Below are 16,595 nucleotides of genomic sequence, written 5' to 3'. Positions count from 1 at the left end.
GTCCATGACTCCAAGTACCTCCTCCCACGCTGCTTGGTATTCTTGTGGTGGGTTATTCTGTCACATTCTGAATCCTCAAATTCCCTGTCATAAAGGAGCCAAGGCGCAGCATGCCCGTAATTCCACATCTTTATTTAGGGAAACCGAAACCAAAACAATAAACAGGTACGCAGTAAGAAAGTAACGCACTGTGCCGTACACACACAGAAATAACAATAACCCACAAACACAGGTGGGGAACAGGCTGCCTAAGTATGATTCCTAATCAGAGACAACAATAGACAGCTGCCTCTGATTAGGAACCATACTCGGCCCAACAAAAAATACAAAAACAACATAGACATACAACACATAGAATGCCCACCCCATGTCACACCCTGACCTAACCAAACAGAGAAAAACGACTCTCTCCGGTCAGGGCGTGACGCATGTTTAAATAATGAAGATAGTAAATACAATTTGTCAAATTTAACGATTGAATTTCGTTTTTGCTTTGATGCTGAAGCTGGAGGACGGTCCAACTGAGTGAGTCAGCCACCGAGAGACCATTGATTCCACTGTGCCTTTGATCCTGGTAGAAAGCCCACTCTTCTTCCAACATTAGACATTGTCTAGCTAGCTGTCCGTACTTATGGTGTGGTGAAGCTGATGGTATACTAATACCGTGTAGGCTCTATCTGATATTGATGTTGTTTATTCATGATTACTTTGTTGTCTAGAGAAAATAAATGTATCAAAAGGATTACGATTATTATCGTCTATGACAAAAAATAAACTATGAAAATGTTGGATACTGGGAACATACTGGGCTTTATTGAAAAAAATTGTCATTGTGAAAGAACTATCTGGGAATCTATATGTAATTGCAAAGGGCAAAATAATAATTAAAAAAAGGTGTTATGTAACATGAACGCTTTTTGCAAAGCAATATTTTCTATTCCACTTTCATTTCTCATTTTCTCCTAATCCTGAAAAATTGAATTGCCCTTTTTTTCCTGGTGCCATTGGCTTTTCAGACGTATGAAACCTACTCTGACAAGCAAAAAAATACTCATAGAGAATAAAATACCTGTTTTTTTTCAGCAACTGAAAATGTATGTCCTTAGACGAGAGTAGAATAACCTAAAAAAAAAGAAAGTTGTAAAAAAAGAACAAATAAAAAAATAAACTGACAGTATAAAATAAATAGTGGCATGCTCTGCTAGTTAGAAGAAGCAGGTTTTGATGACGGCATGTGGAGAGGTGCCGTACAATGTTTGAAAGCATCTGACTCCCAGGCAGAGTGGCACAGGAAACATGGCAGGCCGGGGATCAGCAAGGGTACGGAGGGACGTCTGCAGACTAGCAGAGGTGCCCGCTTCCCCTGCCAGGGCTGGATGGATGTGTTAAAGCGGGGGCTGTCTTTTTCTCTGTCTCCAGCTCCGGCCCTGTTTTTTTATTGTCAGTTTATCATGTAAGACAGGCATCATGTCAGCTATAGAAGGACTACTAGGAGACTGACTACCCCCAGCATAACCAGTTCAAATCAAATGTATTTGTCACATACACATGGTTAGCAGGTGTTAATGCAAGCGTAGCGAAATAGTTCCGACCATGCAGTAATATCTAACAAGTAATATAACCTAACAATTTCACAACAACTACCTTATACACACAAGTGTAAAGGAATGAATACAAATATGTACATAAAAATATATAAATGATTGATGGCCGAATGGCATAGGCAAGATGCAGTAGATGGTATAGCGTACAGTATATACATAAGAGATGAGTAATGTAGGGTAAGTAAACATTATATAATATAAAGTGGCTAGTGATAAATTGATTACATCAATTTAACCATTATTAAAGTGGCTGGAGTTGTGTCAGTATGTTGGCAACAGCCACTCAATGTTAGTGATGGCTGTTTAACAGTCTGATGGCCTTGAGATAGAAGCTGTTTTTCAGTCTCTCGGTCCCCGCTTTGATGCACCTGTACTGACCTCGCCTTCTGGATGATAGGGGGGTGAACAGGCAGTGGCTCGGGTGGTTGTTGTCCTTGATGATATTTTTGGCCTTCCTGTGACATCGGGTGGTGTAGGTGTCCTGGAGGGCAGGTAGTTTGCACCCGGTGATGCGTTGTGCAGACCTCACTACCCTCTGGAGAGCCTTCCGGTTATGGGCAGAGCAGCTGCCGTACCAGGCGGTGATACAGCCCGACAGGATGCTCTCGATTGTGCATCTGTAAAAGTTTGTGAGTGTTTTTGGTGACAAGCCGAATTTCTTCAGCCTCCTGAGGTTGAAGAGGCGCTGCTGCGCCTTCTTCACCACGCTGTCTGTGTGGGTGGACCATTTCAGTTTGTCCGTGATGTGTACGCCGAGGAACTTAAAACTCTCCACCCTCTCCACTACTGTCCCGTCAAACTCTCCCTCTGCTATTTCCTGAAGTCCACAATCATCTCCTTTGTTTGTTGACATTGAGTGTGAGGTTATTTTCCTGACACCACACTCCGAGGGCCCTCACCTCCTCCTTGTAGGCCGTCTCGTCGTTGTTGGTAATCAAGCCTACCACTGTAGTGTCGTCTGCAAACTTGATGATTGAGTTGGAGGCGTGCATGGCCACGCAGTCATGGGTGAACAGGGAGTACAGTAGAGGGCTGAGAACACACCCTTGTGGGGACCCAGTGTTGAGGATCAGCGGGGTGGAGATGTTGTTACCTACCCTCACCACCTGGGGGCGGCCCGTCAGGAAGTCCAGGACCCAGTTGCACAGGGCGAGGTTGAGACCCAGGGTCTCGAGCTTAATGACGAGTTTGGAGGGTACTATGGTGTTAAATGCTGAGCTGTAATCGATGAACAGCATTCTTACATAGGTATTCCTCTTGTCCAGATGGGTTAGGGCAGTGTGCAGTGTGATGGCGATTGCGTCGTCTGTGGACCTATTGTGGCGGTAAGCAAATTGGAGTGGGTCTAGGGTGTCAGGTAGGGTGGAGGTGATATGGTCCTTGACTAGTCTCTCAAAGCACTTCATGATGACGGAAGTGAGTGCTACAGGGCGGTAGTCATTTAGCTCAGTTACCTTAGATTTCTTGGGAACAGGAACAATGGTGGCCCTCTTGAAGCATGTGGGGACAGCAGACTGGGATAAGGATTGATTGAATATGTCTGTAAACACACCAGCCAGCTGGTCTGCGTATGCTTTGAGGACGCGGCCGGGGATGCCGTCTGGGCCTGCAGCCTTGCGAGGGTTAACACGTTTAAATGTTTTACTCACGTCGGCTACAGTGAAGGAGAGCCCGCAGGTTTTGGTAACTTGCCGTGTCAGTGGCACTGTATTGTCCTCAAAGCGAGCAAAAAAGTTGTTCAGTCTGTCTGGGAGCAAGGCATCGTGATCCGCGACGGGGCTGGTTTTTCTTTTGTAGTCCGTGATTGACTGTAGACCCTGCCACATACCTCTCGTGTCTGAGCTGTTGAATTGCGACTCCACTTTGTCTCTATACTGACGCTTAGCTTGTTTGATTACCTTGCGGAGGGAATAGCTACACTGTTTGTATTCGGTCATGTTTCCGGTCACCTTGCCCTGATTAAAAGCAGTGGTTCGCGCGTTCAGTTTTGCGCGAATGCTGCCATCAATCCACGGTTTCTGGTTGGGGAATGTTTTAATAGACGCTGTGGGTACAACATCACCGATGCACTTGTTACTCGCACACCGAATCAGCGTATTCGTCAATGTTGTTGTTCGACGCAATGGGGAACATATCCCAGTCCACGTGGTCGAAGCAATCTTGAAGCGTGGAATCCAATTGGTCGGACCAGCGTTGAACAGACCTGAGGGCGGCAGCTTCCTGTTTTAGTTTCTGCCTGTAGGCTGGGAGCAACAAAATGGAGTTGTGGTCAGCTTTTCCAAAGGGAGGGCGGGGGAGGGCCTTATATGCGTTGCGGAAGTTAGAATAACAATGATCCAGGGTTTTGCTATGAGCACAATCGATATGCTGATAGAATTTGGGGAGCCTTGTTTTCAGATTAGCCTTGTTAAAATCCCCGGCTTTAACAACATGCCAGAGCATCAGGTATAGGGCACAGGAGGCGAGGAGAGCAGACACAAATTAAGTTGACTTAGTTAAAACTCAATCACCTGACACCGTCATGTGCATATCATTATTCCACACTGCAGAGAACTGAAAATTCAATCTCCCTGCCGAGGACTGATATTGAGAGAAATAAAATGTACAATAGGAATAGGGATAGGAAAACAATAACCCGTCAAATGGCATCGATGGAGGAAAAGTCAGTGGGTTTAATGGTACATTTCAAGCGCAGGCTTCAATCTGTGCTATGGTTTATCAAATTCTACCTTGGGAGTTGGATGACTTTGCGTCGAAGCCACATATTGGCATTCATTTATACAATATACACAGTAATGAAATGAGGTCCTATTTATTCTCTGTTGTTACTGTTTGTTGCATTTTCATTCTCTTTTATCCTTTTAAGTTCTGAAACACCCAACCCCCCTCCGTACTACTCTCTGCCTGTCACTCAGCTTTGTCTTTTGTTATCTCAAAAGCAGCATTTTTGTCATATCCCAAATCAAATTGTCATTGCAGCAGTGATAGTACTTTAGAGGAAACCCAAAACACAGTACAAGCATCATTGAAACTATTCAATTATTCAACATGTTATCCAAATAGTGTTTTGTTCGAGGAGGAACACTCCTCAATGCAAAGTGACGGAATTCAGCCTAGCACACCCCCTTCCCCTCTCTACTCCACACCATGTCCTTATCCTTTGGCTTCTATTGTAAAAATGATTTTATTTTAAGAGGGCATCCATTAGGAAGTCTACTTTTTATTAAGTGGCAGGGGACACCAGAGCAGACCAAAGTGCAAGCGGATTAACTAAACATAATAACTTGTATAAATCAGTGTCATGTTAATATACATTTACTTTCCACAGACTGCACAGCTCTTTAAAGTTTATGTGTAGAACATTTATACATCTTTGGGGAATTAGTTAGCGGAATACACTCTGGTAGAGTAGAGTAGACTCCACCCAGCACAGCCAGAAGAGGACTGGCCACCCCTCATAGCCTGTTTCCTCTCTAGGTTTCTTCCTAGGTTCTGGCCTTTCTAGGGAGTTTTTCCTAGCCACCGTGCTTCTACGCCTGCATTGCTTGCTGTTTGGGGTTTTAGGCTGGGTTTCTGTTCAGCACTTTGTGACATCAGCTGATGTAAGAAGGGCGTTATAAATAAATTTGATTGATTGACGTGCCACTCCTCCTGTTTCTGACAAGGATCCGGACTAAGAAGAGATGAAGATAAATCATCTGAGATATTCAATCCCCTTACTGTGAATGTTAAAGTTGGCCATAAAGACAGAAGTGTGTAACTGAGGGGCTTGGAGAGAGCCAGTTACAGCGGGATAGTGACACTATATTATATGATAACCACGGCAACAAAGCCCAACAGAAATCTATCAAAGGGCTGAATGTCAGTTTTGGGCTCATCCGGCTAGAGAGGAAGCAAGATTGGCTGGCACTTTATTTTTCTATTGATGTCATGACAAAAGTGTGGAACCCTGGTTTCAATTGACACCGAACAAAGATGAGATAGGTGAAGACGGCAAGAGGCCTCTACTGGCTCCATCCCTGGGGTTGTCACTGAACTTCTGGAAGCTTTCAGAGCAAGAACAGAAAAGAGCCTCTCTTGGTGGAATACAGATTGACAGAACGGTACTTGATTAGTAACCAGGCAACCTGTCATTAGTTCTATACGTATCAAGCTATAGCCTATCTTTAATTGTGAGCCGAGTGTCAATGACATCTCCTCTGACAGTCATATAGCCTTCTGAGTGGTTGTGGAAGAAGGTGTTAGCTACACAGCAACTGACTGGTGATGATGGGGAACAAAGTCTTCTCTACTCCTACGCCATATCTCAATGTGTTACTATTGAATTCTGGCCTCAGTCACACAAAGCAGTATTTTGAAACAAATTTCATGCCAAAATCTAAATGCAGAAATAGCTAGCAATTTTATCCCATTTGCACAACGATTCATTTGTTTTTCTCTAGTCAGATCTTCAAACAGCAAATAGACATCTTGTCAGAAAGCACATGAGCAATGCCAAACAAATGTAAAACAACTGAAAGCAGTGACACTGGAACAAATAAAAGAACAGTCATTCTAACTCAATGTGAATGTTGACGGTTGCCGTAGCACACAGTACTTATTGGACAAGTGCAATGAAAACAATAGAGATGAGCACAATGTTTGAGATGGTTTGCTTGGCGTTAAAAGGCAATGCCACCACTTTTCAACCACATTTTCATTATCTCCAGCACAATACCAGTGTCTACATTATGTGAAAATGTCACATTTCTACATTTTGTAGAAAGAAATATTAAGTTAAAAAGTTCTAACCGATGACATCAAAAGTTATAACTTTTCAAACACTATGAAATTTGCGGTGATGTGGGGAGCAAGAAAATACCCTCCCTCTGGCTAGAAACTCATTGCAGGTTTTGAAAATCAGTTTCTCATTTTTAATCATACCCTATGATGTCACAGAAGCATATTTTAAAGACCTTTCTTCTCATGTGTTTTTAATCACATCATAGAAACACACCATTTTCGCATATGTAGACACTGGTTTGGTGCTGAAGATAATGAATGAGGTTGAAAAGTGGCGGATTTGTCCTTTAAGCTACGCTTATGTGAAGCTATTGTTGGGTTCACCTTGGGGTCATGATAGGGGCTGTACCAAATGTTTGATGTATTATCATAGTTGATTATGCTTATGTTGTATTAATAGAAGGGGAGGGGTTATAAGACCCCTCCCTCCTTACAGTTATAGTGTCCTAGACTACAGATATATATATATATATATTTATTTATTTTAAAGGTTTAATATTGTTCCACAGTCTTTTCTAGTCTCTGCCTCTTATAAAGAAACGGTCTGAGAAATATGTGACTGTGAGACAGAACTCTGCAAGGGAGTGAAGGAGATAAGAGACTAGTCAGACATTCCACTATAAATCAACTTGGGGAGTGGACATTTACTGCTGAGCCTTTAGATAACACTGAAACTCTTGTTTGTATAGCTGTGTATGCATTGGCTTGGTCTCATGAGTAGAAGGTAATGACGTAGGCAGTGACATCACTAAGGCTGGACATCGGGCTTAATAAAATAACTTGGACCCTTTACTATTTTGCAGAACTTACTCGGAAACATGCGTGCTATGTTCCTGTTGTCAACTTCTGTCTGCAATTGCATTAATAAAGGTTTTTGATTGATTTAATTAAAGATATTGTCTGAATGCTAATTTCACCAATGAGCCAATGAGCCAATGATTGACAAGGAACGAACCCCAACACTATTATTGACATCCGACAAATACCTGATTGCAAGATAAATTATTGATCCATCAAGATGCATTTTGGATGGAAGGACAAAGGAACAAACAGTACAATGCAACACTACTACTAACATGGGATAAGATGACACAATTGTGCCAAAAATGTAAACCCTGCAACATTGCCAAAAGAACCAGCTGATTCCAGATTCGAACAACAACCACAACTTGACAGCGACATGAGCGAGCGGTGCTTCCTGTAACACACTCCATTACTAACTCAAGTCATGCTGAGGAGAGATGCAATCATCATGGGTCGCTGACCACAATTCCTTCCTGATTCCGCGGCTGAAGCCATCACTTAGCCCGTTGCAGCCTGGTTAAATTGGCACATTAACTATGAGCTTGAGCCTTGACACTGATTAGTCAAAAACACCCTCAACCTTTCCTGTGTTCACTCACAATGACTGGATGTTTGGCAAGGTGAGAAACAATCTCTGAATTCTTGTGGAACAAAGAGGCTTTTGTTAATAATAAGGGTAGGGCTTTCTTTAAAAAATGCTTTTACTAAGAGTGATAGTCAATACTGAAAATGAGAATGTATCTTAGCTGTATCTAGAATACCCAACCAGAGGTTACACAAAACTGAAGAAGACCAGATAGAACTTGACGGCCTACAAATACAACACCTCAGGCAACTGTACCCTCAGGGCTGAGTGGTGATGTCATTGTTAAGCAATGCTAATCATTTGACTGACATACGACATTGCCGCACTGTTTTACATATTTTCTTATCTTCATAGACAACGAGTAACACCAAGCAACAGATGGAGAAAATTCTGATCACAAACCCATAATGGAACAAATCCAGGGACTCATGACAGATCCAGGTCCTTTATGACAGGAGGCTTCCAGACTCCCATCTTAGCTCCACAGTGTACCCTGACCCCAACTGCACTCTCAACTCCCCTCCCTGCTCCCCCCAGCAGTACGCAGCTCAAACCCTGACGTGTGATTGAGACGTACTGCCGTGAGTACAGCACTCTGGGCCACAGGGTATGTACCTCTCCACTGGAGCAAACTTGCTTTTTCTATTTATTTTTTCCCCTCCTCTTACTCTCCACGGTTGCATTCAATCTCCCCTCTGCCAGACAGGTTTGAGTGAGTGAGTGAGTGAGTGAGTGAGTGAGTGATGGGGAAAGGCTGGCGAGGACAAGCCAATAGAGTGATAAGATGGCATACAGAAACATGATAAGTGCTGGAAAGGAAACAGTGTAGATGTCAGAGAAGATAAAGGAGAATTGAATTTGAACTTTTGGTCTTCCACTAGGTGCCTCAATGCTTTATAAGGTTAGTCGGTAATGAGGTGTTTCAAAATCAGCCAGTACTGAACAAAGTGATTTCCTTTGAGTCCAAGTATCTCTAAAATCTGTCAAATTCATCATCTGGATTTGCCAGTAAGAAGTACATAAGGTGCATTATTTATAGCCTTTAATTTTAAACAGGAAACTTAAAACTGCATACACAAACACACCCACACACAGATCTAACCAAAAACACTAAGGCATAACAAAATGCACCATCTTGCAGATGCCAACACAGAGCAGAGCAGTGGCCGCTGCATATGAAATACCTCTGGTGTGTCGCCCTGCTTTCAAATGATGCACAGAACACATCACGTTGGAGAAAAATGGGAGAGAAAAATGGGGGGAAAAGGATTCCACTGCGTCCTTTTCCTTCTATGCTCATCCATTCTCAATGACACTCATGGTAATAAATCAAGACTGGGCGCTGTGGCCAGAGGGGCAAGCATCTGAAAGACCGGTCAGTCAAACACTCCCTCCCCCTCCAGCCTACCTGTGACCACCATACTTCATTCACAAATTAAAATGCAGAGATGGGAACTGAGGGGGCCAAGTGGAGTCTCACTGTTCTGCTTTTGAATAAAGGGAGATGTGTGTGTGTGTGTCCGTCTGCGTCTCTGTCTGTGTTTCATATTGTGTTAGCGTGTGTGCAGTAAGGCCTAAGTCTTGGTATCATCCTGGGGCGTCAACATTTTGTCGTTATGTAAGAAAGGAGAGGGAAAACAGACAAGAAAATAATACTGATGGGATAGTGTGGGATTCCCTTCCCACCAAGTCATTCTGATTTCATGGTTAATGTTTCCTTTCAATCCCCTCTATTTGCTTTATTGCTCAATCAGAAATCAAACAAATATCCCAGCTATATTGTTGGGAGCATCAGGAACATGTCAGCTACTATTACAGTAGTCTACACCACTTTGAATAAAAACACAATAGTACAATATGATGGCCTCATGGCAAACGTACTGTCAGGAATACCACTAGTGTAATACATACACTGTCAGTAGTACCACCACTACCTGGAGAAAAAAGTAAATATTGACACATAATATCACTGTACTGTATGGCTATCTATCTTCATGTTGACTTGTCAATACTGTCATACTGAGGTGCCCTTTAGTTAAAAAAATAAACCACAACAAGGACATACTGTCGTGTAAGTGGATATCAACTGACAGTTTGGATACAGCTACTATACATTTCCTACAAATAACTACAGTTGAAGTCAGAAGTTTGCATACACCTTAGCCAAATACATTTAAACTCAGTTTTTCACAATTCCTGACATTTAATCCTAGCAAAAATTCCCTGTCTTAGGTCAGTTAGGATCACCACTTTATTTTAAGAATGTGAAATAATAGTAGAGAGAATTATGCATTTCAGCTTTCATTTCTTTCATCACATTCCCTGTGGGTCAGAAGTTTACATACACTCAATTAGTATTTGGTAGCATTGCCAATAAATTATTTAACTTCGGTCAAACATTTCAGGTAGCCTTCCACAAGCTTTCCACAATAAGTTGGTAAATTTTGGCCCATTCCTCCTGACAGAGCTGTTGTAACTGAGTCAGGTTTGTAGGCCTCCTTGCTCGTACACACTTTTTCAGTTCTGCCCACAAATGTTCTATAGGATTGATGTCAGGGCTTTGTGATGGCCACTCCAATACCTTGACTTTGTTTGAAGTATGCTTGTGGTCATTGGTCCATTCGGAAGACCCATTTGCTACCAAGCTTTAACTTCCTGACTGATGTCTTGAGATGTTGCTTCAATATATCCACATAATTTTCCTCCCTCATGATGCCATCTATTTTGTGAAGTGCCCCAGTCCCTCCTGCAGCAAAGCACCCCCACAACATGATGTTGCCACCCCCTGTGCCTCACAGTTGGGATGGTGTTCGTCGGCTTGCAAGCGACCCCGTTTTCCCTACAAACATAACGATGGTCATTATGGCCAAACAGTTCTATTTTTGTTTCATCAGACCACAGGACATTTCTCCAAAAAGTATGATCTTTGTCCCCATGTTCAGTTGCAAACTGTTGTCTGTCTTTTTTATGGCGGTTTTGGAGCAGTGGCTTCTTCTTTGCTGAGCGGCCTTTCAGGTTATGCCGATATAGGACACGTTTTACTGTGGATATAGATACTTTTGTACCTGTTTCCTCCAGCATCTTCACAAGGTCCTTTGCTGTTGTTCTGGAATTTATTTGCTCTTTTCGCACCAAAGTACATTCATCTCTGGTGATACAGTGAATTATAAGTGAAATAATTTATCTGTAAATAATTGTTGGAAAAATTACTTGTGTCATGCACAAAGTAGATGTCCTAACCAACTTGCCAAAACTATAGTTTGTTAACAATAAATTTGTGGAGTGGTTGAAAAACTAGTTTTAATGACTCCAACCTAAGTGTATGTAAACTTCCGACTTCAACTGTACGTCTGAGAATTGCCAGGGATCTCACAATACAAGATCATCACTATACTAAGGTGCAGATACGATATGTATTGCATTTCTTAGGTCTTAGAAACTTAACCAGAAAGACTCACAGCTGTAAATCACTGCCAAAGGTGATTTTTTTTTTACCCCTTTTTCTCCCCAATTTCATGGTATCCAATTGGTAGCTAAAGTCTTGTCTCATCGCTGCAACTCCCATTCGGACTCAGGAGAGGCGAAGGTTGAGAGCCGTGCGTCCTCCGAAACACAACCCAACCAAGCCGCACTACTTCTTGACACAACGCCCACTTAACCCGGAAGCCAACCGCACCAATATTTCGGAGGAAACACTGTGTACCTGGCAACTGTGTCAGCGTGCACTGCGCCCGGCCCGCCACAGAAGTCGCTAGTGCATGATGGGACAAGGACATCCCTGACGGCCAAACCCTCCCCTAACCCGGGCGACGCCGCCCAAAGGGTTAACAGAGCCTGGACTCCAACCCAGAATCTCTAGTGGCACAGCTAGCACTTCGATGCAATGCCTAAGACCACTGTGCCACTCGGGAAGCCCTGCCAAAGGTGATTCTAACATGTATTGATAAGCGATGTGAATACTTATGTAAATGAGATTTCAATAAATTTGCAAAAACAAAAAATAACATTTTTTCACTTTATCATTGTGGGGTATTGTGTGCAGATGGGTGGGAATATTCTTATATTTTTATATTCATTCTGAATTCAGGCTGGAACACAACAAAATGTGGAATAAGAAGAATCTTATGAATACTTTCTGAAGGCACTAATCTAAATCAAGACCTGATTAAATCCATCTCCACCCCCTACACAAAGAGCAGTCATGGCGAGAGCACAGCAAATTTGCTGGCTGGCTGAATGGAAGGACAGAGAGTCCTAACTCAAGAGTCGACGCGTGTCCTTAATGAGAAAAGAAAGTGATTTACAAGCATATGCTCCAGACCCTGCAGTCTGTTTAGTCTGCAGTCTCAATGCTGCTGGGCTGAGAGAGAGCGAGATAAAGTGAGAGCGAGAGAGACACAGAGAGACAGAGAAATAGATAGATAGAGAGAGAGAGAGAGAGAGAGGGATCCACAACATGTGTGGGTTACTATACTATTCAGGTGTTGTGCATAGTCATAACAAGAAATGTGTTGTTCGATTGCCATGGGGTCAAGTTCAAAATGAACGGTATACATCTTTGTTATTGTATGAACCACAACAAAAATCAGGAAAATTAGCACATCTATTGAGTCTATATGATTCATACTCAGGGAATGTGTATGGTTGTACATATCAACTAGTTTGACACAGTCTGTTGTCCCACACACAGATGACTACTACCTCTAAATGTGAATATAAAGCAGTCATGCTGTCACGGTTGTTGTAAGAAACGGACCATGGCGCAGCGTGTGTTGAGTTCCACATATTTAATTACAGTGAAGCTTCTTCAACAAAACAATAAACAAGCAACAACATGTGACTACGTGGTGCAACAAGCACAAAACCAAACAATATCCCACAAACACAAGTGGGAGAAATGGCTAACTAAATGTGATCCCCAATTAGAGGCAACGATTACCAGCTACCTCTAATTGGGAACCATACAAAACACCAACATAGAAATATTGAACTAGAACACCCCCTAGTCACGCCCTGACCTACTACACCATAGAGAACCAAGGGCTCTCTATGGTCAGGGCGTGGCAGTACCCGGCCCAAAGGTGCGGACTCCGGCCGCAAAACGTGAAACCAAATGGGGAGGGTAGGGAGGGTGACTAGTGTCGGTGCTGGCTCCGGTGCGGGTCGCCGCCCCTGCCCAGACCCCGGATCCAGCCATGGCGCCGGGCTGATGCCGTGCCTGGACTGGGCATCGGCGCAGAGGAAGGCTCCGGCCTTGGAGCGGTACTGGGTGCCATGCCTGGACTGGGCACCGGCGCCGAGGAGGGCTCCGGCCATGGAGGGCTCCGGCCATGGAGCTGGGTTGGTCATTGTGCCTGGACTGGGCACCGGCGCAGAGGAAGGCTCCGGCCATGGAGCTGGATTGGCCGCCGTGCCTGGACTGGGCGCCGGCGCAGAGGAAGGCTCCGGCCTTGGAGCGGGACTGGACGCCGTGCCTGGACTGGGCACCGGCGAAGAGGAAGGCTCCTGTAATGAAGCGGGACTGGACACCGTGCCTGGACTGGGCACCGGCGCAGAGGAAGACTCCGGCGTTGGAGTTGGACTGGACGCTGTGCCTGGACTGGGCACCGGCGCAGAGGAAGGCTCCGGCCATGGCACCGGAAGCTCCGGACCGTTGACCATCACTGGAAGCTCCGGACCGTTGACCGTCACTGGAAGCTCTGGGCCGTTGACCGTCACTGGAAGCTCCGGGCCGTTGACCGTCACTGGAAGCTCCGGGCTGGAGAGGCGCAGTGGAGGCCTAGTGTGTGGAGCCGGTACAGGTGGCACCGGACAATTGACACGCACTTCAGGGCGAGTGCGAGGAGCTGCCACAGGACGTACCGGACTGGGGAGGTGCACTGGAGGCCTGGTGCGTGGAGCCGGCACAGGTGGCACCGAACTGGGGACACGCACTTCAGGGTGAGTGCGGGGAGTTGGAACAGAACGTACCAGACTGGGAAGGTGCACTGGAGGCCTGGTTCAATGAGCCGGCACAGGTGGCACCGGACTGTTGACACGCACTTCAGGGAGGGTGCGGGGAGCTGGCACAGGACTCACCAGACTGCTGACAGGATCTTCAGGTCGAATGTTATGCATTACACACCTGCACAACATCTCTCTCTCTGGCTCTTCAGGGCGAGTGCGAGGAACCGGCACAGGACATACCGGGCTGGGGAGGCGCACTGGTGGCCTGGTGCGTGGAGCCGGCACAGATGGCACCGGACTGATGACACGCTCTTCAGCACGCCTGCGCTGCAGCCTACTCCCCGCCAACATCATTCTCCGATATCCCTCCTCACATTGCTCCATCAACTCCCAGGCGGGCTCTGGCTCTCTCCTTGGGTCGACCGACTCCTTCTCTATCGCCTCCCTGACAGTCTCTGGCTCTTCCCTCTGCTCAGCCGCCAGCTCCATGTGCCCCCCCCCCCCCAAAAAAAAATGTATTGAGTTTCTGTGGCTGCGGTCCCCGGCGTCGTTGCTGTCCTTCCATGCTCCTTTGCGACTCCCGCCAAGGAAGGGTCTCGTGTCCTCCCATGACTTCCTCCCATGTCCAAAACTCCTTTACCCCGTGCACACGCTGCTTGGTCCTCTTTTGGTTGGATATTCTGTCACGGTTGTTGTAAGAAACGGACCAAGGCGCAACGTGTGTTGAGTTCCACATATTTAATTACAGTGAAACCTTTTCAACAAAACAATAAACAAGCAACAACTCGTGACTACGTGGTGCAACAAGCACAAAACCAAACAATATCCCACAAACACAAGTGGGAGAAATGGCTACCTAAATGTGATCCCCAATTAGAGGCAATGATTACCAGCTGCCTCTAATTGGGAACCATACAAAACACCAACATAGAAATATTGAACTAGAAACCCCCTAGTCACGCCCTGACCTACTACACCATAGAGAACCAAGGGCTCTCTATGGTCAGGGCGTGACACATGCTGTTTAATATCGCATTGCAATAACACAGGCCTACGGTCGACAGTCACTGTCCAATCACTGAGTTCCCTTAGGTCTTCTAAGGCCTATGGTATTCAATTACAGAACCACATGGGTATACACGTGCGCATATATTATATTCATGGTCAGGAGGTGTGGAAAGCTAAAACCTTGTTTTGCATATAGGATTAACTGTGTGTATGTTATCTGAAGATTGACAACTGTGGCCCACTGCTGTGCTTATAAAGATACTTTTCTAAGGGACACAAATAAACACTACTCAATCAATGCAAGGCAGAGTCAACCTCATATGTGGGCCCTGGCCTAAACCCTTGCAATTTGCAATGAGAAAAAATTATGACACTGTAGCAAGCTTACATTATTATGCATTTCTTAATCTAACTTCCTTCAATGCTGCACATGTCCTAGTCTCTGCTATGAATAATGTGTTCATAAAAATACAAAATACCAATTTCATGCAGATTTGCACAGCTAAATTGCAATCTATGCATTCCCTCACTGCCTAATACTTAAGGCTATGTATGTCACTTACAGTCATAATTTGTCATAGTACACAAAAATGACCCAATTGGTGTGTGTATGTGCGCAAGGTGAGTGAGAGAGCCGTGTACTAATGGTGTCGAGTTCGTTCTTGCGTTTTCATTACGTTTTCATTACATGAGTGGTGTTCAGATACATATATAAGTTCCCAACGCTGTTTTACTCCCTGTACCAGATAGATATGGCACAGTGGCTCTTCCCCTTGATTGGCCAACACACCTCTACTTGGGCTATCATGTTGTTAACATTAAACTGCCATCATTTTCAACCCTAGATGACACTTCACTGTGTAGAATAAGTATTTACATTTTGAATGTACGAAAACAATTATTTTAATTCAGTAAATATAGCCTATACCACCGGCCAGGCATATGTTAGTGGTCCCTATGAGCAACCATTGTAAAGCCGGTGATGGATTGGGGGACAGTAAAGAGGCAGTAAGATTATAATGTTCTTACCCAGTGTGAAGTATGGGAGAGCGGTGTTGTCAAGATCATCCATAACGGAAATTCGTCCAGGTAGGTCTGTTCTAACGAATAAAAGGAGTCGGGACTCCCCTCCTCCTCCGGCCACGCTCCCCGAGCCACCTCCGGTGAAACTGAACTCATTCTCCCGGAGTACAGGCAGCGTAGAAACGGTAACGGTTTTAACTTCACAAGGGCTCTCTGCGTCGTTTTCCTTCTCCCTCTCCTCATCAAGCATCGCTCCCCCTCTGCTTCCCCGGACTGTAGCGGTCCCTGTCAGCAAGAGCCCCATGAGGAGGAGGACGTGGTGCTTTACTCTCCCTGCCATCCCGCTCCCAATGCGCGGTTCTCTAGCTTTGAGTGCGGCTCTTTAACCGCTTGTTCGTTTATACTACAGCCACTGCACGCGCTCGGTAGTCATGTCTGTCCAGGAGGCGGCAGCACAGGTGTAGTCAGATCTGTAGCCTAATACTTTTTTGTTGTTGATGTATACACATAATTTCTCATAATGCGGATATAAGGTTCTGTGAGACCTCACCATAGATATGAAATGAAGGAAAGAGGGAATACATTTGTCTTAAGACAGCTTTTTCATGCAATCAAGGATATGCTTTTCGAGGCAACCAATGGGAAAAGAGGAAGTCGAGTCTCCACGACTGTTATGAAGTTATAATGCATGCTTTGATGGTGAAGTTAGATTTTTCGATTAAGTGCATTTTATAATTACAAAGGGCTTTGCATGTGGGAAATAGCATTTTATGTTTGTGATGGATTGACAAATGTCACTTCTATTTTGCTAGGCTGTCTATTTTGTCATGTGTCTGTGAATG

General features: G+C 44.7%; 1 protein-coding gene across 1 annotated transcript in view; it reads right to left on the bottom strand.

The window, feature by feature from the left end:
- LOC115159542 (astrotactin-2) overlaps nt 1-16,144 on the bottom strand; it is a 421,339-nt gene extending 405,195 nt beyond the window's left edge. The window contains exon 1 of the mRNA XM_029709358.1: nt 15,760-16,144. Coding sequence (XP_029565218.1) covers nt 15,760-16,093 — 334 coding nt within the window. The 5' untranslated portion in view covers nt 16,094-16,144. The remainder of the gene's footprint in view (nt 1-15,759) is intronic.
- Between the last annotated feature and the right edge of the window lie 451 nt (nt 16,145-16,595).

This window comes from Salmo trutta, chromosome 23 (genome assembly GCF_901001165.1).
Source record: "Salmo trutta chromosome 23, fSalTru1.1, whole genome shotgun sequence".
Classification (NCBI taxonomy): Eukaryota; Metazoa; Chordata; class Actinopteri; order Salmoniformes; family Salmonidae; genus Salmo; species Salmo trutta.
This window is presented reverse-complemented; position numbering and strand designations above follow the sequence as displayed.